General features: G+C 46.7%; 1 protein-coding gene across 2 annotated transcripts in view; it reads right to left on the reverse strand.

Moving 5' to 3' along the window:
• CAPZB (capping actin protein of muscle Z-line subunit beta) overlaps nucleotides 1-26,307 on the reverse strand; it is a 57,215-nt gene that overhangs the window by 8,272 nt on the left and 22,636 nt on the right. For both annotated transcript variants that reach the window (NM_001245273.1, XM_030289067.4), the window contains 4 exon segments: nucleotides 3,022-3,138; nucleotides 3,658-3,799; nucleotides 16,433-16,546; nucleotides 22,735-22,856. In NM_001245273.1, the coding sequence (NP_001232202.1) occupies nucleotides 3,022-3,138; nucleotides 3,658-3,799; nucleotides 16,433-16,546; nucleotides 22,735-22,856 (495 nt within the window).

Genomic DNA, 26,307 nt, shown 5'->3' on the forward strand with positions numbered 1-26,307 from the left:
ATCAGGACAGAATCTGAAATTCTGCAACTGAACTGCTACAGCAAAAGCCTGAAACTCTAAAACCCACCAGGTAAAGTAAATTATAGCTAGCACCAAGGGGAGTTTTCAGCTTCCCAAACCAGGCTGAATCCTCTGTGTCTCCCCCTTTCCTTATTCTGTCCACTCACAAATGCAAAACGTTTGTTTTTTCCTAGAAACAGAGACAACTCCTATTGTAGCAGGTCAAAATCCGCACTGGGGAAATCAAGGAAAAGTAGTTCAAGGCATTGCAAGAGAGATGTCAAGGCCCAGTGTATAAATAAAACAGACACAGGCCAGGGATGTGACTCCTGGGCAGCATCTACCCAGGAGGGACCAGCACGTGGCCCCAGGGCAGCTGCAGGAACACTCCAGTGCCACCCTCTGCCACCAGCAGGGACCTTTCACTGCCCCAGGCTGCTCCAAACCCCTCCAGCCTGGCCTTGGACACCTCCAGAACCTTTCACTGCCCCAGGCTGCTCCAGACCCCCTCCAGCCTGGCCTTGGACACCTCCAGAACCTTTCACTGCCCCAGGCTGCTCCAAATCCCTCCAGCCTGGCCTTGGACACCTCCAGAACCTTTCACTGCCCCAGGCTGCTCCAAACCCCTCCAGCCTGGCCTTGGACACCTCCAGGGATCCAGGGGCAGCCACAGCAACAGAGTATCTCGAAGAGAGAGGAAAAAAAATCCTTCTCAAAAATTCAGTGCAACATTTAGGAACAGCCCAAGCGGGAACCTTACAGGAACGAGCCTGGGGATGTTCAAGACAGGCAGAGTTTTTCCAAATGGCCTTGACAAAGGCAGCAAAACCCCTGGTTGTGTGGGGTGCAGGGCAACAATGTCACCTCCAGGCAGAAAACAGCTATTTCTAGAGCCTTATTGCAGCTCCAAGCTCAGCTCCACCACGTGGCACTCCCTGAGCTGCTCCTCTGGCCACCAAGTTCATCCCTCCATCAGCACTCGGAAAATGCCCCGTTTGCAGCAAGGAGAGGAGAGGAGAGGAGGCCAAACTGGTTTTGGCAGAATGGCTCTGACCAGACTTCCCTTTCCAAGCACTGAGAGGCTGCTGTGCCATCAGGCTGTGAGCCAGGCTATGACCAACACTTCAAAAGCTTCCTCTCAAACACAAGGACATCTGCTACTCTCATTTTAGGATCAAAGGTGGTCAAAGAGCTTAAATGCTGAGTTGACCAAACCCATGTAAATTTACCATGTACAAAGTTTTTGTCAATATATTACCGATACCTGTCAAGGTGAACCTGTAACATGCTATTCAAGAGGTAACTAAAACCAGCTCTTGGTGGCTCAGTTTGCTGCAGGCTGCATAAAAGGCTGATGAAAAAAAGAGAAGTAAAACTTGCAGAGCTTGGGTGATGTGGCACACTGGATTTAGAGCCAAGCCCTGAACTCAGGAGTTGAGTCCAGCTGCAGGTAACAAAGCAGCTCCTGCTCACACAGTGGAGATTGCAGTTTTCTGCAGGATCCTGTCCCAGCCCAGGCTGGGATGTGGCCCCAGGTTCCTGTTTGTGCAGGAGCTGAGCATCCTCACCCCGGTGCTCCTGACACTGAACCAGGCCCTGGCGTCCTGCACCACATCTGAATCCAAGGCTGTGCTGCTAAAATGATGACAGAAGCGTGAATCTCCCCACTGAAGCTCTGAGAGGGAAAGTCAAACCAAGCAAGGCCCAGCAGCTCAGGCCAAGGTGTACTGAGGACACCCATTCTGCACAGGCCCCTGTTTTCCTTGGCACAGCTCGTGCTCCAGAGGCCAAGGCCAGAGTCAAGCCCTTGGCCTGCACTTCACAGCTCTGATTTACAGGATTAGCAAGGCCTGTGATTAAATATTTGTCCGGGTCACCATAACTCGGGTGTAATTACTGCAAAAAGAGTCAAAAAAAGGGCTCAAAACTGTCTCCAGATGCCTTTTTCCTTCACTTGCTTTTCCACCAGCTTCTTCAATGTCAACAACATGGAAAGAAAAATCACCCAGGCCGGGGTAAGCTGGGCAAGGCTAACCCAGTTTCAGTCCCTCTCTGCAATCCCAGACCCTCCTTGGCTTCACCTGGCTCAAACCTGCAGAGAACCATGAGGTTTGAACAGAGTCTGCATTGTCCTTTGTATGGAAAGCCCCAGCGTGCCCTGGGAAGGCTCATAAAGGAGTTTCAGCTGCTGCCAATCTCTCCAGTCACTCATGACCTTACAATGTGCCTCCTGTCCTCCAGAGTTTATTACTCTGCTCCAGTCACTGACTTCCACAGCCCAGAGCCAGCCCAGCTCACCAGCAGGGAGGCAGAAGCCTCTGGCAGGTGGTGGGGCAGGAGCAGCCTCATCCCAGCTCAGCAGATCCTGCCTGGCAGGGACTGCAATCTGCCAGCCTGGCACCCTCCTGCTGAAAAGCAGCTCTCAGGAGGCAGGCAAAGCCATTAATGCTGGCATAAAACCCCCAGATGTTTAGGACAGATTGATCTTATTTTTTTAGGAGATTTTTTTAAATCGGTGTCCTGGTACTGCAGGGAGAAAACACTAAAGGAAGAGACTATGTAATTGATGTCCTTAAAAAATCTTACTGTCAGTGCAAAAGACAGGTTTGTTCTCAGTGGTTTATCTGGCTTTTAAAAGAGAGTAAGAAAAGAAGTCATCCTGTATTTTTATAATCCTGTTGGAATCTTCCAGTGACAAAGTGGGCAAATCTTCCAGATAAAAATATCTGCAACATGCTTGGAAGAATAAAAATTCAGGAATACCAAAAGACAAACTGAGAATTACAAGCAAGTCTGAACTCCTGCTGGATGTTTTGTATTTCTAATTGCAAGCCCCAGTGTGTCAAGCACAGTTCAAGGGGCTTTCTGGTAACTGCACTCAGCATTTCACTGGGCTGCAGAACAGCAGCAGAGGAGATGTTTGTACAACACCTCACAAAACCAAGGCTCTGTGCCTGCCTGGGGCTGCTGGCTGTGGGGTGATGAGGCCAGGGCTGCCCAGGCTGCAGGACACAGCCTTACCTGTCTGGTGAGGCTCCCCCCCAGGTTCATGGTACCAGAGCCAGTTTTGTTGGTCTGCAGCCACAGCATCACTGTGGAGGTCAGCTTGTAATGGGCAGTGCGGCCACTGGACTTCTCCTGCAGGTGCCAGAGAACAAAAAGGGACAGGCAGAAGGTTAAAATCCCTCCTAAACCTAAATGGGGGCTGGCCTGGCACACTCCACATGCAACAAGCCATGTAAGTCTAACCCCACTCATGCAGCACAGTCTCTTAAAGACAAATCTAAGTGTGCACATTCCTCTAATTTTCCAAAGCAAATCTAGTTAGAGCAATTCACCCTCCTAATACCTTGTTTTTATTACCTAATTAGTGATATTTATCTGCAGCTCTTTATGTTAAAATCCCCCCACACACATCTCGGGATCACATGCACAGAAAGGAACATACTTTCAATTCTTCTGGGATTCTTTGATTACAGCCCTGACTTATCTCTATCCAAATTGCTTCGGGGCATTTTCAAAAATTAACAAGGGAAAGAAGTTTACAGCCCTGACACAGTATTGCATTGTTCAGTGGAACACCTGTGCTCCTTAATTGTCTGGAATTAAGCAGGTTTTGTTTTCACTGGGGTGTATCAGCTGCCCCAGAGGCTGTACCTGAACCTCCACCACGTGGATGGAATCCCAGCATCCCTTAATCTTCTTTGATCCATCTCCAGCTTTCTTAATGAGGATCACCCCAGCAAAGCCATGATCCAGATCCCAGAGGTAGACAGAGGAGACTCCACCTTCAAAATACCTGCAGGATGCAACCCAAAGGCAAGTTAAAAGCATGCAGGACCCAATCCAGAGGCAGATATCGATAATAATAATCTTAAATAAGCAAATTTCTATGTCTAATACAGATTTTTTTTTATTTATTTCAAGACAGTACACTCACACAGTTACACACCCAGAAACACAGCAGCTCAAATCACTTCATAATGCAGAGACTTTAATTACAAAACAACTGCACATTTCTCTGAAGGAGAATAAAGGTCTGGCGAGAACCAGAGCTATTTACAGATTTCTACAGGACTTGAGCAAACAATTCCTCTGATTCCAATTACCTACAACAGCTGGTAAAAGCATGAGCTACAAAGTGGGCTGAGAGTAAGGCTTTATTTTACAATTTGGTCTTTTTTTCCCCTCTTTTCCCTCACTATTGGCAAAGTCTGGAAGTTCTTTACAGCAAAGTTCACTAATTAAGACAAAAGGGAGCAAGTAAGTAACTTTATGTTGCTGCCTCAAAAGTCTGTGTGAAGCTGACACTGATTTACTGCAAAGGGAGCTGAACTGAAACCAGGATCTCAGAAATGTAGAGATGCTGTTGAGGCTTTATTATTCCAGCACCAGATATGGGGAACAAGAGCAAATAAGCCAGACTGCCTCAATCTCAGGTGTCTGTTGCTGAAAGAACACTCAGAAAACCAGCCAAGCAATGGGGTCTGTAGAGCCCCACTCCCTCTGGATGACACTGGTGCAGGTGAAAATGCACTTCATAAAATAACAGTAAACAACCCAACACTGCTGGAAGAAAGATGCAGAAGGAGTAATTCTGTCTTCTAGAAAACTGGAATTGCCACCCACAGCAATTTACCCCTTCCATTCTCAAGTTAGCAAAGCCATAAGGAGGGTGAAGGAAAAGGGAATGATAAATACTCATTCAGGGCACACAACTCTCACATCTCAGGGGTGACCATGGCACACAAGGATCATGTGAAAGGAGGAGAGGAAACTTCATAAACTTTATCAACGACACAAAATGTTGGTAGTCAGACTTTTCACTGCCTGCAGGAGGGCAAAATCTCATCATCCAAAGTCATGAGGAGCTGCCAGGACTGCCAGCTCCTAGGCAGATTAACCTGTCTGCATTCTGCCTCTGACTGTCACACACACCTGGGAGTGACCACTCACTCCCCTTCTAGAGAGAGGAAATCATCCCTCGCAGCCAACATGAAAAAAATCATGGAACCTTCCCACCTCTGTGCTTCCCTCCTTCCTAGTGGGCCTTCCAGTTGTGAATGGTGCTTAAAAGTCAATTTACTGCAATTTGGAGTTCATGGATTACCCCTAAGAATTGCAGATTACAGCACACTGACCCCACCCTTGTTAGCAGCCAGGAGAAAAGACACTGGGAAGTGAATTCCAGTGACATTTCCAACACTTCCAGCACATTTCCTGCACTCACAGATCACATCAATACCTCGTTTCAAGAGGGCAGAGTCACCAAAGAGCCCCAATTCCCTTTAACTGCAGACACCCAAGGCTTTACCAAACCAGTGCTGACCTCAGGAGGAATAAACAATTTCCTAAAAACTCACCACAGCCTTTTATTTCTAATGGGTGGCTCTGCCTCTCCTCCCCCAGCCCAGGCAGGGGCACTTGCCAACCACTGATAACACAGTTCAAAAAGCAAAGCCCAGCCACCTAAAGCCAAGCTTCCAGCAGCAACTTCAACCTAACAAACCAACTCACACCCTTTGTACATCCCCTGGGGAATTCACAAATGGATTTTGGTTAATGCAGTTAATGGGAATTCCAGTCCTGCAGTGAACCTCAGCTCCGACCTAAGCCACCCTTCCTTCAGTGGGAATCAGAGAATCAGAAGCAGTTATTGTCCCTTCTCAGAGTCAGATTGCTTTAAATATATATATATAATACATTCTTTTTCATCTACAGAATCAGTGAATTCACTCAAAATGAGCTGGCAGTCACTGAGAACATTACAGTGTGCACAGACAGTTTCCCCATTACCCACTTTATGACCTTGCTACGAGCATGAAACATTAATTAAGAGAGGGACCGAAACAAGGTTTTGGGAAATTTATTCTTACCTACTGTACTTTGATCCTAATGACATGAAACAGGAAAAAAATAATTTTTATGTGGTTCACCTTTATGAGATTTTACATAAAGGCTTTTGTGGGTATTTTAAGAATGTGCTAAAATGTTGTCTGAAACCACATAAAACCATGTGAAGAACCTCCCGCCAGAACCAACAGCGCACACATGGAAACGCTTTAAGTGCTTTGGAGATCTAATGAATCAAATCTAGTATTAATATTGTTTTAAATACCAACATGCAATTTCAATAAAGCTGCTCTGCCATGGCCAGGCCCAGGAACTGGAGGCTGGAACAACAATGCCAGCGACTGAATCCAAGGCACGCCAGGATATACATTATCCAAAGGCTCCAAAATCCCCTCCTCCTTCATGGGGAGAAAATATACAGAACTGATCACTACACTGGATTTCACCTTCAAATAGCACTGAAGTGGGATTTCTGAACCTCAGAAATCACAGCTGGATATGAGGGGAACATTCCTGGTTTTTTAAAATAAAAATAAAGAGGTGCCACAGGCTAATTGGTCCATAATAGAAAACGGGATGATAGATTGGGAGGAATTTAAATTGACATTCACGGACTTGGATTTGCTGCAGGAGGGCTGGGCTTCCTCCAAAAAAACCCTTCACCACATACTGGTGCACATACTAAAATGCAGAAGGGGAGGAACCAGCTTGGAAAAGGCCCCAGGAAGGCACAAACTGGGATTTTCTCTGTTAAAGAAACGGATGGGCAAGGCAGTCACACACAGCAGAGGACTACAGATCCTGCATTAAACACCTCTTTCCTCAGTGTCCTGTTCTGGATGTCCCTAGCCCTGCTCCTCCTGCACAGCTGTGGCTGGAGAAGGCAATCTGGCTTCTCTGGAAGTTGGAATCACAGAATCCTTGAGGCTGGAAAAGCCCTTTGAGGTCATCAAGTCCAACCATCAGCCCAGCACCACCACGTTCAGCCCTAACCCACAGCCCCACAGCTTTTCTGAACACTTCCAGGGGTGGTGACTGCACCACTGCCCTGGACATCCTGTTCCCACGCTTTTCAACCCTTCCTCTGAAATTTTTTCCTAATCTCCAACTTAAACCTCCCCTGGCACAACTGAGAGGCCGTTTCCTCTTGTCACCTGGGAGAAGAGACTGACCTGGCTACAACTGCCCTCTCCCAAAGCATCAGAGCAACCAGCAGATGCTTTTGGGATGTTCAGGAGGCCTCAAGTAGGAGGAATTCCTATTGTGGTACCTCAGACACAGCCCAAGGGACAAACCATTCCCAAAGGACAGCTTCAGAGCAAAGCAATCACTGCTCTCTGCCTAAGGACACCCATCAGTCCAGGATGTTTCAATCAGGATCAATCAGGCTTTACCTACAGACAAAACTTTGTTATGAAACAATGAAAAATTGTTTTATGGTTGTCAAATTTCTTTATTAACAAGGAAAACACTGCTAAATTATATCATAGTTGGGTTCAGTTAGAAGGACCTTAAAAGAGCATCAAGACCAAGAGACATCCCTGTCCTTGGAAAGGACAGTGAGTGCTCTGTCTCTGGGAAAATAACTTTTTATAAAGCTGCCCAGGAAGGTGACTAAAAGGCATAAGGCCCAAAGTAATCATTCATTCTCTTTACAGAATTCAGAACAGCAGTTCACTCAAAATCAATTATAGTTTTAATGCCATGATCAAACACTGAATTTTTATATCTGTTACTCATCAACCACAGAACTCCTGGAAAAAGCTGTTTTATACAAAAAATGTCACACTTAAGACTGACCTACTTTACAAATGCAAGAATAAAAGAAAATATTTAAGCTAAGAGTGATCCAAAGCTTTATGAAGTGTTTGAAGTTGAAGCCGGTGGAGACACAGGATGGAAACTTGTCTAAGGAGCCGGAGCTGTACCCATGAAATAGAGGCTGTGGCCAGAACAAAGCTGCAGCTTCAAGAGGGATGTGGCAGGGGAGGAAATCCCCCAGCTTCCAGCCCAGCCCTGAGGGAAGGAGGGCGCATTAATGGCTTTGTTGTACCACTGAAGGACAGCTCAGGAAGGCCCTGTGACCCTCCTGATAACGTTCCTCTCCTCCAAGCCTCACCAGGAGATCCTGGACGCTGTGTGGAGAAAATGACTTTCCACCACACAGCAATAAAAACAAGCTCTGACTTTCAATTACACCTCAGAACCAAATCGCTCATCCATAAAAACATTTGTGTATTTTCCAGAGAGTAGCTGAGAGCCAGAGACAAAAAGTCTGTGGCTTATGGCTCCCCCAACCTGGGATGCCAAAGCACCAACACCTGGAACCTCAGCCTGGCTCTGCAAACCTTCCAAGGGCTTGCACAGGGTTTCAAACTGCCTCATTGAAAGCAGAAAAATATATTTTCTTTTATTCCCTAAAGGTCACATAGTTATTTCTTCCAGCTACAGAAGTTCAGCACAGAAGGGAAGAGTCTCCTGCTATTCAGAGCAACAGATTTCCGAGAAAACTGGCATTTAAAAATCCTACCCCAAAGGAAAGTACTGAGCATTCAGCTCACATGTTTTTACAAGAGTGACAATGACTGAAGTCACAGTGTGAGCAGCTGTTGTCTCACAGCAACCCAAACTTTTCCTAAATGCCGAGGTGAGGAAGCACATTGCAACCCTCCCTTCTCTGTCACCTCCAACCAGCACAGAAATCACAACAGAAATATGAAAGAAGTGGCAAATTTGAGCAACCCACCTCCCATCAAAGCCAAAGCACTGCTCAGGTGTTCAACAAATCCCCTGCAGCCTCAAGGAGGAACAAATTCTTCAGGAGATCAGCTGTCCCTAAATAATTGTTGCCTCACCCAGCTGTTGAGTGATGAGGCTCAGGAGGCTGTTCTTTAATGAAAGGACAGGCTGGCACCAGGAACGAGCAGGATGTGACACTTCTCCCACTGCTGTGAGTCCAGGGGATTTACAGCTGCCCTCTCCTTCCCTGGCCCCAGCACCACAATCTCACCAGAAGGTAAAATGTCTGTGCATGGCCCAGGGGTTTTGCACCCCACTTGATGAACTCAGCCCAAATTATGCTTGGGGGCTCTGTACAGGTATTTTACAGGAATTCTTTCCAGCATACACAGGTGCAAAAATCCCTGGAGCAAACATACCAATCCAGTTAGGTATGTGTAACTTCAATGCCAGTTGTACTTAAAAGCACACATCTGGACCACGGTAGGATGACTCAAAGTGCTCAGCAGAGCTGTGAAGTGCAGCAGCTCTGCAAGGAAGGAAAACAGTACCCAAACAATGGGATCCTGAAGCCTAAAAGTCTCCCAGAACTTCCCAGTTTGTGCTTTCTAGCACCTTTCATTATTTAACAAAAAGTGCACTGCTCACATTTTCCTTCCCATCCGATTGCTCCTGGCAGATGGAAATTAATGACCCAATCCCTTTGGAGAAGTCACCTGGAAACAGTTCCATCAGCCACCTAATGAGCAGGACAAGGGGTCACTCTGGAACGTGTTCAAAGGAGGGACTGCTTCATTAACAGCAGGAAGCTCCCACTGCTTCCAAACCCTTCTCCCATGGCCATCCCTGGGCAGCACACACACACTGCTTCAGCCACCCCCAGTCTGCCACGTTCCAGACTCTGCCAGCTGAAATCCAAACATGGGTAGGAGGGGAGAGACAGCAGAAATCTTCTGTGTCGTGGTTTAAGTTCGGCAGAATCTTTGGAGGCTGCAGATTTCATGTGACATCAATTCTCTAACAGAGGAATTCTGTATCTGCCACAAGAAGGCTGCTGCTGTTTAAGTCACTCTGTTTTCAAATTCCATCATTAAAACACCGTACATTTGTGAGGGCATGAGGTAAATAATACAATACAAAGTATTATTAGAGACAACCAGTTCAAAAATTCCAGATCACAGTAAACTGACAGTTTAAGATTTCATCTCATTTTTGAATGTAAGTCATTTCTTCCTAGGGATTTAAAGCCTTCAGAGAGCAGGGTTTGAGGACAGTGCTGCATCATCACTGCTGACCTCCTAATCCAAGTGTTCAGTTTTTATGTAATTACAGAGAACCATGGGAACCCAAGGGAAAAACTCCTCCTCCACCCAACATCTCCGATTCAGAAGATAAGAATGCAGTGTGTGCAGAGCTGCTCCAAAATGGAACTCCCAAAGAAAAAAAAATCAGGTGAAAAGCAACTGATTCAGTTTTGCAGCATGCCAGTACCTTTAATTTTCCCCTCTTTCTAAGAAGATTCCCTAATTTGTGTAATATTTATCAACAACTTCAATATTAATTCTGCTCTGAGCTGCCTATAGGCACGCTGAGGAGGGGATCCCATCACTGCTCTGTTTTCTATATCCAAGTAATTTCCTTGGGAACACTGAAAGCACACAGACATGAAAGCAGAGAAAGTCCTGGAGGTTTAAACCTGTCTTAGGAGACTTCATCTCACCATTATTAGCCTGACCCGAGGCAAAAATCTCCCTGATGACACAATGCTGATGTCACACCCCACGGTGCAGCTCCCCAGGCAGCAGAGGGATGGATGCACAGGCAGTTTCCTTAGTGCTGGGATGCACAACAAACCCATCTGGATTCAATCTGCAGGGCCCTGGCTGTGCAAGCCCCAGGAACTCCCATGCCCAGGAGAAAGGCAGCACAAAGGGCTGCAGCAGTAATGAGCAACGGGGAGCTGATGGCAATAAAGTCACTTCAAAGCTTTCCAGGGGCTTCCAGTTCAGGCAGAGCAGGTTTGCATCTGAACACAGACACAGGGCTCATAAAGGGCTCACAGCTGCCAAACCCCTGGGTGAGTTCCAACCCCATCCAACCTGGCCCTGGACACTTCCAGGGGTTGTGCATCCACAGTTTCTTTCTCTGGGCAGAAATCACAGCAGCCTGTCTAGGGCAGGCTGTGCTGAAAGCAACACCCTTGTCACACCTCTTACATCTGTTCTTCACTTGGTGGAAGCAGGGCTGTTCCATGCACACAGTACAGCAAAGCTGGTCAGACAGAGGAATGGAGCAGTTGCTACAAACCCTGTGAGAAGTGCAGAGTATTTTGTGAGCTGTCCTGAGCTCCACTGAGAGGCTCTCGGGGTCTGTCAGGGAAGGAGAACTCAGATGACACTGCAGCAGATCTCAGAAACAGCCACAGCCCAATATCAGCACTAACAGAGGTTCCCATTTTTTCTTATCAGGACAAGTGGACTAAGGCAGTGCCAGAGGTTGTGCAAGCACACAGTCCAAAATAAACTAGGAAAGAGGGTAAAAACAGCTAAAGAAAGTTGAACTATCCAGCAGCTTACGGGACATCTGAACATGCTTGGTACAGATGATGGCACAAAATGAGACATCCCTGAAGGCCAGCAAAGCCAGGCTGTTCCACGAGATTAAACAGAGTAATAAAAATAAAAACTACACTCAGCCCTGAGCACTCTAAAAACGAAAGGGCAAACTCATCTGTCACTGGGACCTCACTGCTGTACCTGCCCAAAGGCTCCTCAGCCCACACCCTGCTGAGGCAGTGGGGGCTCAGCTGGCTGCAAAGAGCCCCTCTGCTCCATCCACAGGGCAGGAACAGCCACACTGCAAAGAGCAGAGGCCTGGGCTGCCACTCTCAGCACTGCTAACACTGTCCAAAACTGCAGTAACTATTCTGCACTAGATTCCAATCAAAATTCAATAATAAAAGGATTACACACAACAAAGACATTTCGGAGGTCAATCCTCTCCCAGACCTCCTTCCACTCCTACCAAATTCCTGGTCCAGAGCTCTAATATAACAAACTGAAAATGGATCAACATCAAAACAGAGACAGAAGCAGAAGTTCAAAAGGTTTCATTGCTCACTCTGTTGAGGAAACTCAAAATCTTAATCAATACAAACATTTTTCAGAAGCAGAATGATTAAGATGATGTTTCATCTTTTTTTAAAGCTGTTAAAAATCAAAAGCACCAATAAATCCAATTTAAGCCACAGAAAAAAGGAGGAATAGCTTTCTAAATGTATGTCAGTCACTAAACCAGTCCCAAGTTGCCAAAACTCATCCTGTTTGCAGACAGATCAGCAGCATCCTTCCCAGGGGAGGTCTATTTAATCACTTCAGAAATTATTTTTTCCAGACAACAAAGAGCCATTAGATTACTTAATTAAAGGCCTGATTATCTCAAACCCAAAACAAGGGAAGGCAGAATCTAAAATAGGGAGATTTAACCAGCTGCCCTGGTCCTCATTATGCTTTGATTTCAATCAAGCACACACACGTCAAGCAAAGGGCAATAAATTACAACCATGTGTTGGAAGAAATTATCTTCACCATATTGGAAGTGGAAAGCCAAGGCTCTAACTGAGTGGTGTAAGATATTAGACTTCCATCTGGGAATAATAACCTACTGAACACAAACATACCAGAGCATTAGCTCCAGGCACTGCTGGAGTTAAACCTGGCAGCAGGAGATGGAAATGGAACAGTTGTTTTTTGGGAAAGTGACATGGATTTTGGTAAAACAGATAACCAAGAAACATGCTTGTTGTTTAACACGGAGAACAGAGAGGGAACTACAACCTGGTGTAATTCCTCTTTAACCCAAATGCCTCCAGAAAGGAAAGGTGGGAAATTCCAGAGATAAAAATGTGGCTTGCACAAAAACAGACACTTAAGGCAAATTCAGCATTGGTTCACAGGCACTGAAGGTTCAGCAGAATTGTTCTTCTCCAGCTTCCATGGTTTTATTACATGCAATGTTACAAGACTTCCCCCCCAAACTTGCTTTGACTCTACAGTCACTCAGTGGCCATTAAGCTTTTGGGGACAAAAATGGATTTTAAGGTCCCTAGCAAGCAAATCTGACTGGATTATTCCATACAAACTGTTAACAAACCCATAACAGGCTGTTTCCCTCCAAACACCCACGACAGCAGGTGCCAACCCCTTGGGAAATGGCAAATACAATGCAGTGACTCACTGAACGTAGGTGGAGACTTACCACACCTGATGAAAAGAGAAATCTAAAAAGGAAAGGTGTGTGGGCCAAATGGGACTGACACAAGGAAGAACTGAAGCAATCTGAAGTGCTGGGAGAGGCCTGAGATGAATTCTGTGAGATATCAGCACTTTGTGTGTTGGAGGTAAAAGGGGAGGATGGGACCACATGGGGAGGCAGAGTGGGACGGAGATGTTCTCCAAGTGCCCATTTATCTCCAGGTGTCTCTGGAAGCTCAGGAGTGATGTGAGCCCTGTGCACAGACACTTCTGAGAGACCTGGGGTTGTTCAGCCTGGAGAAAGGAGGCTCTGGGGTGACCTGGCTGGGGCCTGAAGGAGCCAACAGGAAAGATGGAGAGAGACTTTGGACAAGAGGGAATGGCTTCCCACTGCCAGAGGACAGGGTTAGATGGGACATTGGGAAGGAATTACTCCCTGTGAGGGTGGGCAGCCCTGGCACAGGGTGCCCAGAGAACCTGTGGCTGCCCCTGGATCCCTGGAAATGTCCAAGGCCAGGCTGGACTGGGCTTGGAATAACCTAGGACAGCAGAAGTTGCCTAGCAAGTCTGGACACAAAGCCACTACTTGCTCTGAAAAACCCAGCAGAAACTCTCATTACAGGAATAAAATGCCTGAACAGCCCAGGAAATTCAGGCAGGTTGGGATCTGGTGTTCCCTGTGAGTGCTGTGATTACTTTTGTATTCACTGTTACCTCTCTTGCATGAAACAGCAGCTGTGATTACAGAGGCAGCTCAGAGACATTCTCTGCCCCACAGAGGGACAGAACAGCCTCTCAAGGTGAGGAACTGCTGTGTCAGGTTTGAGGCTCGTCCCTCAGCAGCATTTTCATCCTCTTCACCTGCAGCCACTACACTTAAACTGGTACTCTTAAAGAGAGAATTTGTAAAGTGGTGTCCCCTGTGAAGGATCTGTGTGGGCAGGCAACCTCACCAGAGTGAGCAGAAACCATGAAAGCCTCTGCAGGTCAACACAAAATGTAGATTTTCTGCACACTGCCTACAGACTGATCCCTGCTCCTGGAGGGTGAACCTGGCATAGATCTCCCTATCTTACAGTAACCAGAATTTCCACAAAAGATCCAGTCCTAAGGACAGCCAGCATGCTCAGCTCTTTGATTAATCCACCAAGGAGCCTGAAGTATCTCCCAGTGCTGGAAAAGCTCTGCTGTGCCTGGCTCTGGAATGGGGAAGGACACAGGTTCCTGGCCCAGGATGCCCTGTGCCCTCCCTCCCCAGCTCCAGGAGCTGCCAGAGCAGTGCCACTGCCAGGGCAGTGCCACCTCCATGGACTCTGCCTGGCCCAGCCCCACTGGAGGCTCTACAGCATTCCCAGGGTCAGCTCCCAGCCCCAGCAGCCACGGAGTGACATCCCTGGCACTGCCACCCTCCCAAGGCAGCCCCAGCAGCCATGGAGTGACATCCCTGGCACTGCCACCCTCCCAGGGCAGCCCCAGCAGCCATGGAGTGACATCCCTGGCACTGCCACCCTCCCAAGGCAGCCCCAGCAGCCACGGAGTGACATCCCTGGCACTGCCACCCTCCCAAGGCAGCCCCAGCAGCCATGGAGTGACATCCCTGGCACTGCCACCCTCCCAAGGCAGCCCCAGCAGCCATGGAGTGACATCCCTGGCACTGCCACCCTCCCAGCACAGCCCTGCCCAGGCAGCCCCAGCAGCTGCTCCATGAGGAATTGCTGCAGTCATTCCCAACCCAGCGTGTTGGCAAGAGCAGCACTGAGGGACGCTGGCACTTGCTGCCACCTCTGAATTTCCACCCTCTGGTCTCCAAAATAAAAATTAAGCTTCTGCTGTCAAAACACAAAAATCCAATTGTCTTATTCAGAAAACTGCAGAGCCCAACTGCAAGAACAAAAGCCTGTTTCTCTCCCACATCTGCTGAAGGTGAAGTACAAATCCTGATTTTAAGCACGACGAACCCTTCAGACCCTGAGGTTAAGTTTCCTTAACTTGGCAAATTCTTTCCACAAACGCCACAATTTTTTTATGCTGCTCAGCCAAACATGAAGGTGCCCCTGTCTTCTTTTCCTCCTCCACTTTTGGGATCACAAGAAGTGTTCTGGGCTGGCACCTGTGCCCATAGCCTGACCTGTCCTCCTGGCTGTGATCCCTCCTGGGTCCCCTCTGACCATTCCTGCCTGTAAAACCTGCACTGACAAACAGAAAGATGGAATTTGGAACAAGCTCACCTTTTCCTTCCACACAATACATGAAGACTGTTATATAAAGGTACTGCTGTACCCCACACTGAGCAGGGCTCAGCAGAATCACCTCAGTCAGAAACCTGCCCTACACTTTCCTTTCAGCAAATTCAAGCTGTTTAAAGAAGTTATTGTACCCAGGCACGACTTCATGGTCATCTCAGCAGAGAGGGATTTAAAAAGACAACCTTGGTTCTATAAACCTCCTCATTTTCATCTCAGGGTATTAAAAATCTTATTGGTCCTGCTCTGTTCTGCATCTGGGGAGTAACTGTAAATTTGGCTTTGCTGAACATGCAAAATTCCTTTCTTCCAGTCAGTTCAGATACCAATAACAACTGTTACTTACAAGAGAAGTTGGAGAGCTATGAAAATAATGCACCAAAAGAAGTAAAAATTTGATACCTGTAACAGAAGTGTGATGCTTAACACATTTGGACAGGCTGCATTTACACTGAGCCACAGAACCCAGCAAGAAAAGTTCCTTTTAATATGCTTCTGTCAGCACTGTAACATGATGAACTACATCTAAAGCTGTGTTTTATCTCCCTTTTCAGACAACATGAAGCAGCAATGAAGTTTGTTCACTTTTTTCATGGTCTTTAGGCACCTTCCTAAGAATGTGTCCCAGGAAAGGACACACTTACTGGTTCATTTTGCTTTGCAACACTCATTTGCTGTGTAGTTTTAGCATCACTTTCCACCCCAGCACTACTTAGGAGACCACAGAGTACAGAGCCCACAGCTGAACCTGATCACATCCCAAGGATGTGGGGGAAAGTGGAGTGCAGGACCAGTGCAGGCCCAGTTTACAGAAAAAATCTTCAACTGGTAACTCACCCAGACAGCTTCCTATTGCTGCTTTAAACACCCACTGCCTAATCTGCACTGATCTCACAGGGGCTCTATTAATTCCTTTGTTTTGCACCTCTTTCATAACACAGGGCCTGAAACAAGCATCCTGCAGCAGAAGTACATTAATCCCTGCCCAACTGCTGCACTTCAGCCTTCAGTGCCTCTCCTTTTACTGGGAGATGTGAGAGCTGCTGCTGCACTCAGAGATTTTTTAAGAGTACAGCCTTGAGGGAATGGAAAAAGCAGATGGTTTAAGACTGAACTTAAAGATCAAAGAGAAGCCAGGTCATGCCAGGACAGAGACAGCATCAATCTGTTAAAGGAGGTGGGAAAGCACCTCAGCATCTGCCTTTGGCACCAGCTGCCAGGTTTGATCAGGTCTGGCATCACAAACCCAGCTGCCTCCCCCCAGCCTGCCCCAGGGGACACAGACAGACAGACAGACAGACAGACAGACAGACAGACAGGGCTCTGAGGGTAGGACTGACATACAAGTCTCTGTACTGGTCAAAGGCATTGTTGGCTTCCACCTCCAGCTTGCGCAGGCGAGCCGAGGGCATGGCACCGTCCTCCAGGGGAGGGTCGTACTTGTTGCTCCAGGGTGACCTGCAGGGAGACAAGGAAAGGGACAGTCACACCAGGGCACAGGAAAAACAGTCAAAGAGTGTCTTAGGTTGGAAATGGGGGTGTGTATTCTACTCCTGCCAGAGCTGGGGCAGTTATCTTCTGTTCATTGGGCAGTTTTCTTTATCTCTTCCACAAACCAATCCTCCCTCCAGGAGGTAGCTTCTGTTATTAATTATTAATTATCTTCTGTTCATGGGCCATTGAGTGTCACTGCATGGCTGAGAAAATTCCATCATCCATTGGGAGATAACTCTGTGCAGGGGGAGGAGCCAAACATTCCTACTTGGATACAATCTGAGATTTTGGGACACCACAGCAGCTCTTCCCCACTGCATTCCCAGAGGAGCCCAGGCCCATCTCCCCCAGCCCTGGAGCTCCAGAGGAAAACTCCCCCCTTGTGCAGGATCCTGCTCCAGCAGAAGCACAGCTGGCACTGCAGGAGGGCTGAGCCACCCTGGGATGGGGCTGCTGCCACCTCCCTGACCCACAGGGGGACAGGGCCTGTTCTGTGTCAGTAGTTTGTTTGTTTTTGTACTATTAAATTTGCTTTTTTAGTTTTCCTAGTACAGAACTGTTATTCCTGCTCCCATATCTTTGCCTGAGAGCCCCTTAACTTCAAAATTATAACAATTTGGAGAGAGAGGGTTTCCATTTCCCATTTCAGGGGAGGCTCCTGCCTTCCTCAGCAGACAGAGCCTGCCCACGGCCCCGAGGCTGCCAGAGCTCCCAGGAGCATCTGGACAACACTCCCAGGGATTGCTGGGGTGTCTGGGCAGGGCCAGGAGTTGGCCTGGATGGTCCTTGGGGGTCCCTTTCAGCTCAGGATATTTCATGTCTCAGACAGGTTTAATATTGCTGTGTCTGACCTCATCCACAGATGCTGAACTTGCAAAAAAACCCAAAAGGTGCCCAGGGCAATCTACCTGTAAGAACTGCACTCTCCACAGCCATTTCACACACTGAAAAGGGGACACTGAGCCCTCAAAACTCACCTGGGGTCATTCCCTGGCTTCAGGTTTTCTATATTAAAAAAAATCTCTTGGGTTTCAATCTGTTCTTTCTTATATATTCAACAACAAGGCTGCAGCTGTTGAACATTAAATATTAAAAACTGTTTTTTCATGCAAATACAAATTGATTGTGTAGTTTGTTTAGGATCTGACAGTATTTCAGCCAAACACTGCTGGCTATGATTAAGGTCCACATTTTCCTCAACTATTCTGCTTTGAAATAAACTCTACCTTTAGCAAAATATTAGGAAACCCTTTGAACAGTTTGAAGGATTTAACAGGGTTTGTAAAGCTGCAGGTTTTACAACAATTTCTGCAGGTGTGGAAGAGATTTTTGTGTTCTTAATGAAAGATTTGGTATTAAAAGATTAATGGAACTCTTTGCCCATCTGCTTGAGGCTTTTATAGCTCCCATTCTGGAAACCTGCATTTTGCTTTTCATTTCCCCTTGGAGTAACCAACTTACACACTGCACTGCTGGCTCAAAGAAAAGCACCTCCACCCTTTATCTCCCCCTTCCCCACTCACTTTTCCCAGCCCCTGGCTGCACCACCAGGTCCCAGTGCTGGGGAAAGGCTTTTTCTTTATCACTCATTTCTCAGAAAGGCAGCAGGCTCTGACACCTGTCTGGTGCCTGGCACAAAGCCCAGCCTGTGCTCTGCTCCCACAGCTCCTCCTGACCACCCTGACAGGAAAGGTGGGACCAGGGAAAGTGGAGCTGTTGTACCACATCCACCCAAGTGATGTTTTCAGGTCACGATTCTCATCTCAGGGCTGTGTCCATTCTGGGCCCTCACCACAAGAAGGACTTGGAGGGGCTGGAGCGTGTCCAGGGACGGGAATGGAGTTGGGGAAGGGGCTGGAGCACCAAGAGAGGCTGAGGGAGCTGGGAAGGGGCTCAGCCTGGAGAAAAGGAGGCTCAGGGGGGACCTTGTGGCTCTGCACAGCTCCTGACAGGAGGGGACAGCCGGGGGGTCAGGCTCTGCTCCAGGGAACAGGGACAGGAGCAGAGGGAACAGCCTCAGGCTGGGCCAGGGCAGGCTCAGGTGGGCACCAGCAGGAATTTCCCCATGGAAAGGGGGCTCAGGCCTTGGCACGGGCTGCCCAGGGAGGTTTGGAGTGCCCATCCCTGGAGGTGTCCAAGGAAGGGCTGGGGACAAGGTGGGGACTGGTCACAGCTTGGACTCTATGGTTTTGGAGGGTTTTTCCAACCTCAGTGATTGTGAGGTTTTGTGATTTTAAACAGCTGCTTAAAACGTGGTTGCTTTGGAGAGGAGTCAACAGCCACAAGATCCCAGCTGGGTCAGGCTGGAAGGAGCACAGGGTCTCATCTGGTGCCACCCCCTGCTCCAGCAGGGTCAGCCAGGGCACAGGACTGGGTCTGGGTGGGTCTGGAACACCTCCAGTGAGGGACACTCCACAGCCTCTCTGGCAATGTGTCCCAGAGTATGTCAAGTTGTTCTCCCTCATGTTCAGGTGGAACTCCCTGGGATCAGTCCCTGCCTGCTCCTCTGGTGCCACTGCTGGGTCCCAGGGAGCAGAGCCCTGCTCAGAGCCCCCCTTCGGACCGGGACACACAGGGATGAGGTCCCTTCCCAGCTCTTCCTTCATCCCTTTACTACAATCTCTGAAAGGCAGGAGAGATTCACAGAAACCCCCGCTGGTGCTACCCTGGTGCTCCCAGACGGCTCAGCTGCTGCAGAGGGTGAGCAGCAGCTCCTGCAGAACCACTGGGAGATGCTCCAAGTGCAAACACCAAAGATCTTCCCCTGGCTGCAGGAATGGCATTGAGGGGCAGCCCAAACAGACCCTTCCAGCCAGCAGCTTGTGGCATTTTCATCCCGATCCAGCTGGAGCCAGAAGCAGCTTTACCAACAAAAAAAAACTCCTAACACAGCCCTGTATTTTTTATTTTCGTGGAAATGCACTCACAACACATTTAAACACTTAACTGGAGGCTATTTGAAGAAAGACAGATGGACAAGCACTTAAATTTCAAAAGTCAGACCTCTAATTTCCCCAAAAGAGAATGGTTTGTGTTTCAGCTAACAGGTTTCAGTGTTGTTGGCCCCAAATTCCCCATAAGGATTCCATTTAACAGAGTGATCAAACACACTTCGAGTGGAAATGTATGGACAAAGTCAGCAACCTTGATGTCTAATATTAAAAAATAAAATTAATAAAAGCTCTGCCTTCACAATGTGGATTCCACAACTGTTTGATATCCTTCACAAAACTTTTGTTATTCCAGGAGCACTCACAGAAGTACCTGTGAGACTCCCACAAGCAGGATTTGATAATATGAAGAAAATATGAAGACTCCAAAAACCCACCTTCTAGTCTGATCCATGTTCAACATGGCCCAAACCAAGTACATAATGAAAGACTAAACTGTGATGGGCTGAGCATTAGGATATTCACTTCTCACAGCAGCTTTTTTTTCCAGGCAAATTCCCAGTCAAATTGTAAAGCCACTCGAAAAAGCCAACCCTGTAAAACTGGATCTCAGTGAGAAAGTCTGACTACCCAGCCCCACCTCTCCTGCTGAAGCACAGTGAGGCTCAGTTGCCCATAGAATGCTTGGAAATACTTGGATTAAAAGTATTTATTGCTAAAAGAAATGCAATTAGCAACCTGTCCAATAGAAAGGAAAGGTGTTTAGCTTGGAGTGTGCAGGAACTGGGGATACAGCACGTGTCAGGCAGGGAAAAAGATTCCCTGGTACTTCTAATTGAGCATGTGGGTCTGAAAAATGGCTGTGGAAATATCAAAAGCTTTTAAAAGCCCAGTGAACTCCTCCTAGATCTTGGCCTAATTGATTAAATTAGTGTAAGAGCCACTTCTTAGTAACAACTGCAGATTTTATGAGGTACGAAGCAGTGTCTGGACACAGGCACAGAATGGGATTAACATGCACAGGGCAGTGCTAATGGGGTTTCAAAGGCTTCTGCTGCGGGCTGAAGGAAAGAATTTACTTCATGAATCAGAGCTGGGACCAATCAATTCCAGAAGGAAGAATCACTTCAATCCAGAATGCCTGAATCAAAAGCCTTAGGAACAGGATTCTTTCATGCCAGCAATTAACACATGGTGCCTGTTCTAGAGGAACAAATGAAAGAGCTTCTCTGAAACCTCATTACTTAATAAGTCCGGAAAATTTCAAAGTGATTTTAAAAACCATATTTCTCCTGCTTCCTTGTAGCTATTTAATACCTTCTCAGAAAGAGATGGAGCAAATTTCAGAGGCAGGAGTGCCACTGACCTTAGAGGACGGGCTGTCATGTGCCCCAGTTAAACACAGGAATTATTAGTATTGCACCATGTCCCATTACTGTCTAACCAGTGCCTTTTCCAGCTCCCTGTGTCCCTGGTGATTGATGTCCATGTCAGCAGCCTGAGCAGGATGCAAAGGGGCTGCAAGAAACATCACAACTTCAGGGAGAAAGCATCTCTTGAAAGATCCACAAGAAATTCAGGATTTAATCCCACAGCTGCAGCTGTGTGGGTACATCTCGTGCGGGGCAGAAGCTCTAAACTCCTATTTTATCCACTAATTCAGAACTAATTACATACAAGTAGCTGCTAAGGTGGATTTAACCAGCTGGGGCACACAAAATTAGTGCAAAATGCTTTTATAGAAGGCACTAGGCTCTTCTGTAGAAGGTTGGAATAGTTTAAAAATATGAGATTAGTGCCCTTAAGAATGCGAGTGACACTCCACCTTTGGGTCCTGCTCACTTGCTGGCCCCCTGCAGTAGGTTATATTTTAAATAACTCATTAGGATTTACACTCAGCCACAATCCAGAGGCACTGTCAAACTGTGCATCCACTCTCATTCTCCATCTCTTGTTTCTAGGACAAAATGTATCTCAGCATGTTCTCTGTGTAAATCATCCACAAACACGTGCTTCACATTAGAGAGGGACCTTTCTGCAACTCAAAGCAAGTGAGCCAATTCATCTCGAATCCTTTACAAGCTCACCTGCTTCCGCAGTGATGCCTGAGCCAAAAAAGATTTGTTAAAAATATTTTCTGAAACTCTACTTTGAAACACAATTCTTGAAACATTCTAGCCAGATGAACGTGAAACGCTACATCAAATCTACACACAGCAAAGTGAGATTCTTCCTGGAGATAATCCCAAGCACTAAAACATAAATTATGACACTGAAGGTACAAGGAGAGAGAAGTGGAAGCCTGAGAATCATCCCCAGAAGTCACAGGATGGCTGAGCTGGTAATTCAGGGCAGGAGATGAATGGGGTCATTACCTCACAGCCCAGCACCCTTTGTTAAGGGAAAGAATAAAAGTGCTGCAGGAGTCACAGAGGTTTCTGGACTGTAAACTCATAATTCTTAAATTAAATATCTGGAACTATGCCACTGTCACTACAGCCATTAAGGAAAGCCAGGCAATGTGAGAAAGGGAAGGGATGGTTTAAACATAAATGAAAAACATCATCCTAACTGCAAGGAAAATATATTTCCTCTGAAATGTGAAAATTCTGAAATGTGAAAAAAGAGAGACTGTGCTCAATGTGGCAGCCAAAACACTGAAACCTGATTGTACCAGTATTACAGCCCCTCTTGCTTCAAAATTAATTATATTGTAATTATACACAGCTTATAGGGTCCAATTATTTTCATTGGTTTTGTCTCCGGTCCTCAGAATTCACCTGTTTTGGTAGATGGGGATTCCTTTTCTTTGGTAAAAACTTGGGCCAAGATTTTCAAACAGAACTAATGACACTGAGTCCAAAGTCAGTCAATACTCTGCAAAACACTGAGTGCAAAACACTGAGTGAAAGAGCCTTTCCCAGCTGGCAAATCCACCCTGGTTTGTACAACTGAAAATGATTTTGTTTAAACTCATGGCTTGCATCATCTCTTTTCTGTCATTATCCATTCCAGAGATTTTATAACATTGCAGTGGTCTAATTTCCCATCAAGGCCATTTCTGCCAGAGAATTGACTGGTTTCAATCCAGAAAACAAAGACAAATAAATCAGTCACCCTCTTTAGCACAATAACAACAGCACATTTTGGGCTCTAAATCTTTAAATGACTGGTGTTTTTTTGGCTGAAAATAAGAGGGAGAAGGGCCTGCAAGCCCTGTGCATGATGTCATTTAGAGAGCAGCCCTGGCTGGGATCTCACCTGTACGAGTCCCCATCTCTGTTGTAGTCACACAATAGATAATCCTTCCCCACCACCTTGTCTCGTGCAATCTTCAAGGGCTGATCCACGGAGGAGAGGAGATCTTCACACAGGCTCGGGACCTGCAGGGTGGGAGCAAACAGAGGGGAGAGAAGGCAGCATGTTAAGGCTGGAAGGCACTGGCACCCCTAAGAACAGCTTTTGTTATTAATAACCCACATCTGCCCCAAGAAATCGCTTCACTTACAACACAGCCCTGTGTTCCCACCTCCAATAATTTCAGTTTAATTACCACATCTGTGGCCCAGCACACCTCAGTACACACACGCTCCACGTTCACTCTGTGCCAGGGCAGTGACTGTCCAGGGCTGGTGGATAAAGGTAAATATTTACAGTGGAGTGGGAATGAGGGAACTGCTGAAGGAACCCCCCCATCCACAGGCTGGAGTGAGTTTTCCCAAGCTCCCACTCTGGGTCAAGCTCAGAGCAGTTTCCAGGGATGTAGCCAAGCATGACCAGGCTGGCTAAGGAGAATAAACGTGTCCGTGTGCGTGCAAACATCAAATCCAACACAGCTCCTGCTTCCACAGCTCCCATGGATCCGGGACCCAGCTGCCTCCCTGCCCTGCACGTGGGCAAAGACAAGCTCTGCTTCAGAGGGCCCGTGATGTCCTGCAGGGACATGAGACCTGCACACACCTCAGGTGATGTCCAGCCCTGTGCCCCAGTCCAGCCCAGGGACCAACAACACTCATTCCTGCAGCTGCTGCCCTCAAACAATCAGAGCACCGTGTGCTTCTTGCTGGAACAACAGTCCAGATTTCACTGCCAGAGAAATGGACTGAAGCAAAATGCCCTTTCTCAACAACACAACAGGACCACAGAATAACTGGCACGTTCTTGAACAGATTGGTAACAATGTGCTAATAAAACAAGATAGAAATAAGGAGTGTGGAATGTCTTCTGCATATCACTCTGCATCATAGAGATGAAAATCTGACTGAGAACATGAGGACAAAAGGCAATCAAGGGCAAAATTAATCATGGAGTGATGAATTCATAACTCATAAGAAATGAAAAGCGGAGGGAGGGAGGAATAAAGAAAACATGGAAATGTGCTTTCTTCTCTTCAAGCCATTGATTCAGTGAATGGATTAGCACCATTTCAAAGAGGAGAAAAAACAAATTCGGGGTGCAACAGCCCCGAAACTATTTTAACGCACTAGACTGGACAGAAGAGCTGAAACTGCCCAGAACAAAAACATTCCTAATCCCAAGTACAAGGCAGTAACATGCAGAGGATGACAGTCAGAGTGAGAAGGGACACACACAAACCAATATGACTATGAAGAATCAAAAAAATCCTAAATGGAAATGACAAAACAAACTGTGGCTGCCTCATCCCTGGAAGTGTCCAAGGCCAGGTTGGACAGGGTCTGGAGCAACCTGGGACAGTGGAAGGTGTCCCTGCACATAGTGGGGGTGGCACTGGATGGGCTTTAAGGTCCCTCCAACCCAAAGCACTCCACGGCTCTCAGATGAGACCAGCAAGTGATGCACCACCTGACCCACACAATCAATCCTCAAATACACAAAAAAATCAGAGGCAAACCAAGACATGGTTGGTAAAGTGCTGGAAAAGCTGAAATATTCATCTGAGTGTTTTTATTTTGGTCTCTACTATAATGTGTGAGACCTGCAGAGCCCAGAGCAAGAGCAGGGCAGTTCAGGATTTAACCCAGCCCGGGGCTCTCATGGGAGTTCCTCCTTTGGTACCTGCAGGCCTGGCTGAAGAGGCCTCAAACCACAGCACATTCCTGGGTAAACAGAAGTGGACAAGCAGCAGCAGCTTTTAGGGGAATTCTTCCTTTTCCTGAGACCTGACAGCCCAAATACTTCCTGGGGCTGATCCAAATCAGCAGTGTGGTGGTGTAAGGAATCATCTATTGGTGTCTGTGAGCACATCTGGTCCCCCTCTGTCCCTTCCTTCCCTTCCCCGTTAACCATCAGTTGTGGGCCAACTCTTCAGGCTGACAGCAGCTCAATCTGCCTGCCTGACCTTCAGGTAGAGCCCAGCCAGCCCAGAGCAGCCCAGCACAGAGCTGGATCCAGAGGTGGCCAGTGGAACACATCCCTTGGCCACGAGCCCATCAGCACAGGGAAATGCATGCCCAGGAACAGACTCCTGGCTCTGACCTGCCTTTGGGATGATGAAAACAGAATTGGGGGGAAATGGCTTTTTCCCAGCCTCTGTTTTCACTCTGTTTCTTTGGGAACAGCCCATACATGTGTGTAAGGGAGCATGAGAGGCCTTGCTGTGCATTCCTTCAACCCCAAATATCCACACAAAGCATTCTCACAAGAAACTCAAACCTGAGGCCAAGTTGATTCCCCTGCAGAAAAGCTGAATTTACAACTCTTATAAAAAACCCCTCACAAGTAACTTTCAGATTTAACTTTCTTTTAAGAACAGCACATGCCTGGTATGGGGTTTCTGCAGGTCTCAGAGCACAATCCCATATTGACTAGAAGAACTTGCAACCCGTTGTTTCTTTAAGATGCAATCTACTGAACTAAAGTTATCTGTGGATGATTTGGTAACAAATATTCATGAGAAGGGTCTCTTTCCCAATTTCTGAGGGCTGTGGTTATTCCTACAGCCATAACAGTGACTGCATTATCTCACACACTTACTAGAATATAATACTGCACTGTATTATAACCCTCCATTGTAAAACAAACTGTATATCCCATCTCCTTGGTACAGACACTCCACAGGACTTCAGGCAATCTATTATTTTCTCCTTCTTGTCTTTCAGAATAAAACAGAAGAAAACCTACTCATCTAGTTTGGAAATATAAGACAATTTCTACAGTATTTATAAAAAGAACAGATATTCCAGCTGATGGAACTACTCATGCTATTCTAATTATTGGAAAAGCACCCCAAGTGTGGCACAATTACTCCAAGAATGTAATTTTTATACTATTTATTACATCAACTGTACTTCCTAATAATGAATTTGCAATTTATACACACGGCCTTTCCTTTTCTACTCTTGAAAACTGCTTACAAAGCAAAGGCAGTAATTTGAACAAGGTAATTTGCAGCTTTAAGCACTTCAGGTTTATATTCATGAGACTATGACTCCTTGTGAATTTAGGTCCTTTGGATTCTTTTCCATGTCAAATATTGAATCTTACTAAAACATTTAAATTACTGTTGTGCACATTCAGACTCTTGCAGGATTCAGTTTAATCTTCTGATCCCATCAAAGGCAACTCTGCTTGGAAGGCAACTGATGCTCTGAGTTTTCAACAACAGTCAATTCATGAATTTTTCTTGTTAAGGTTGTTCTATGTTAACTGAAGAGCCAAAACTCCCTCAGGTGCCTGAGCACTTATCTACAGCAGTCATCACATGTGCAATTTTGACTTCAATTTAGAAACACAAGAATTAAGCCGCTCCTCAGGACAAACTGAAACAGCAAAGCAGCGATTTTGTTCCACTCATCACTGCACTACAAATAAATGTCACTGTGGTGCAAACACTGGAGGACCAGGTTCTTTTAT

This window comes from Taeniopygia guttata, chromosome 21 (genome assembly GCF_048771995.1).
Source record: "Taeniopygia guttata chromosome 21, bTaeGut7.mat, whole genome shotgun sequence".
In the NCBI taxonomy this organism is placed as follows: domain Eukaryota; kingdom Metazoa; phylum Chordata; class Aves; order Passeriformes; family Estrildidae; genus Taeniopygia; species Taeniopygia guttata.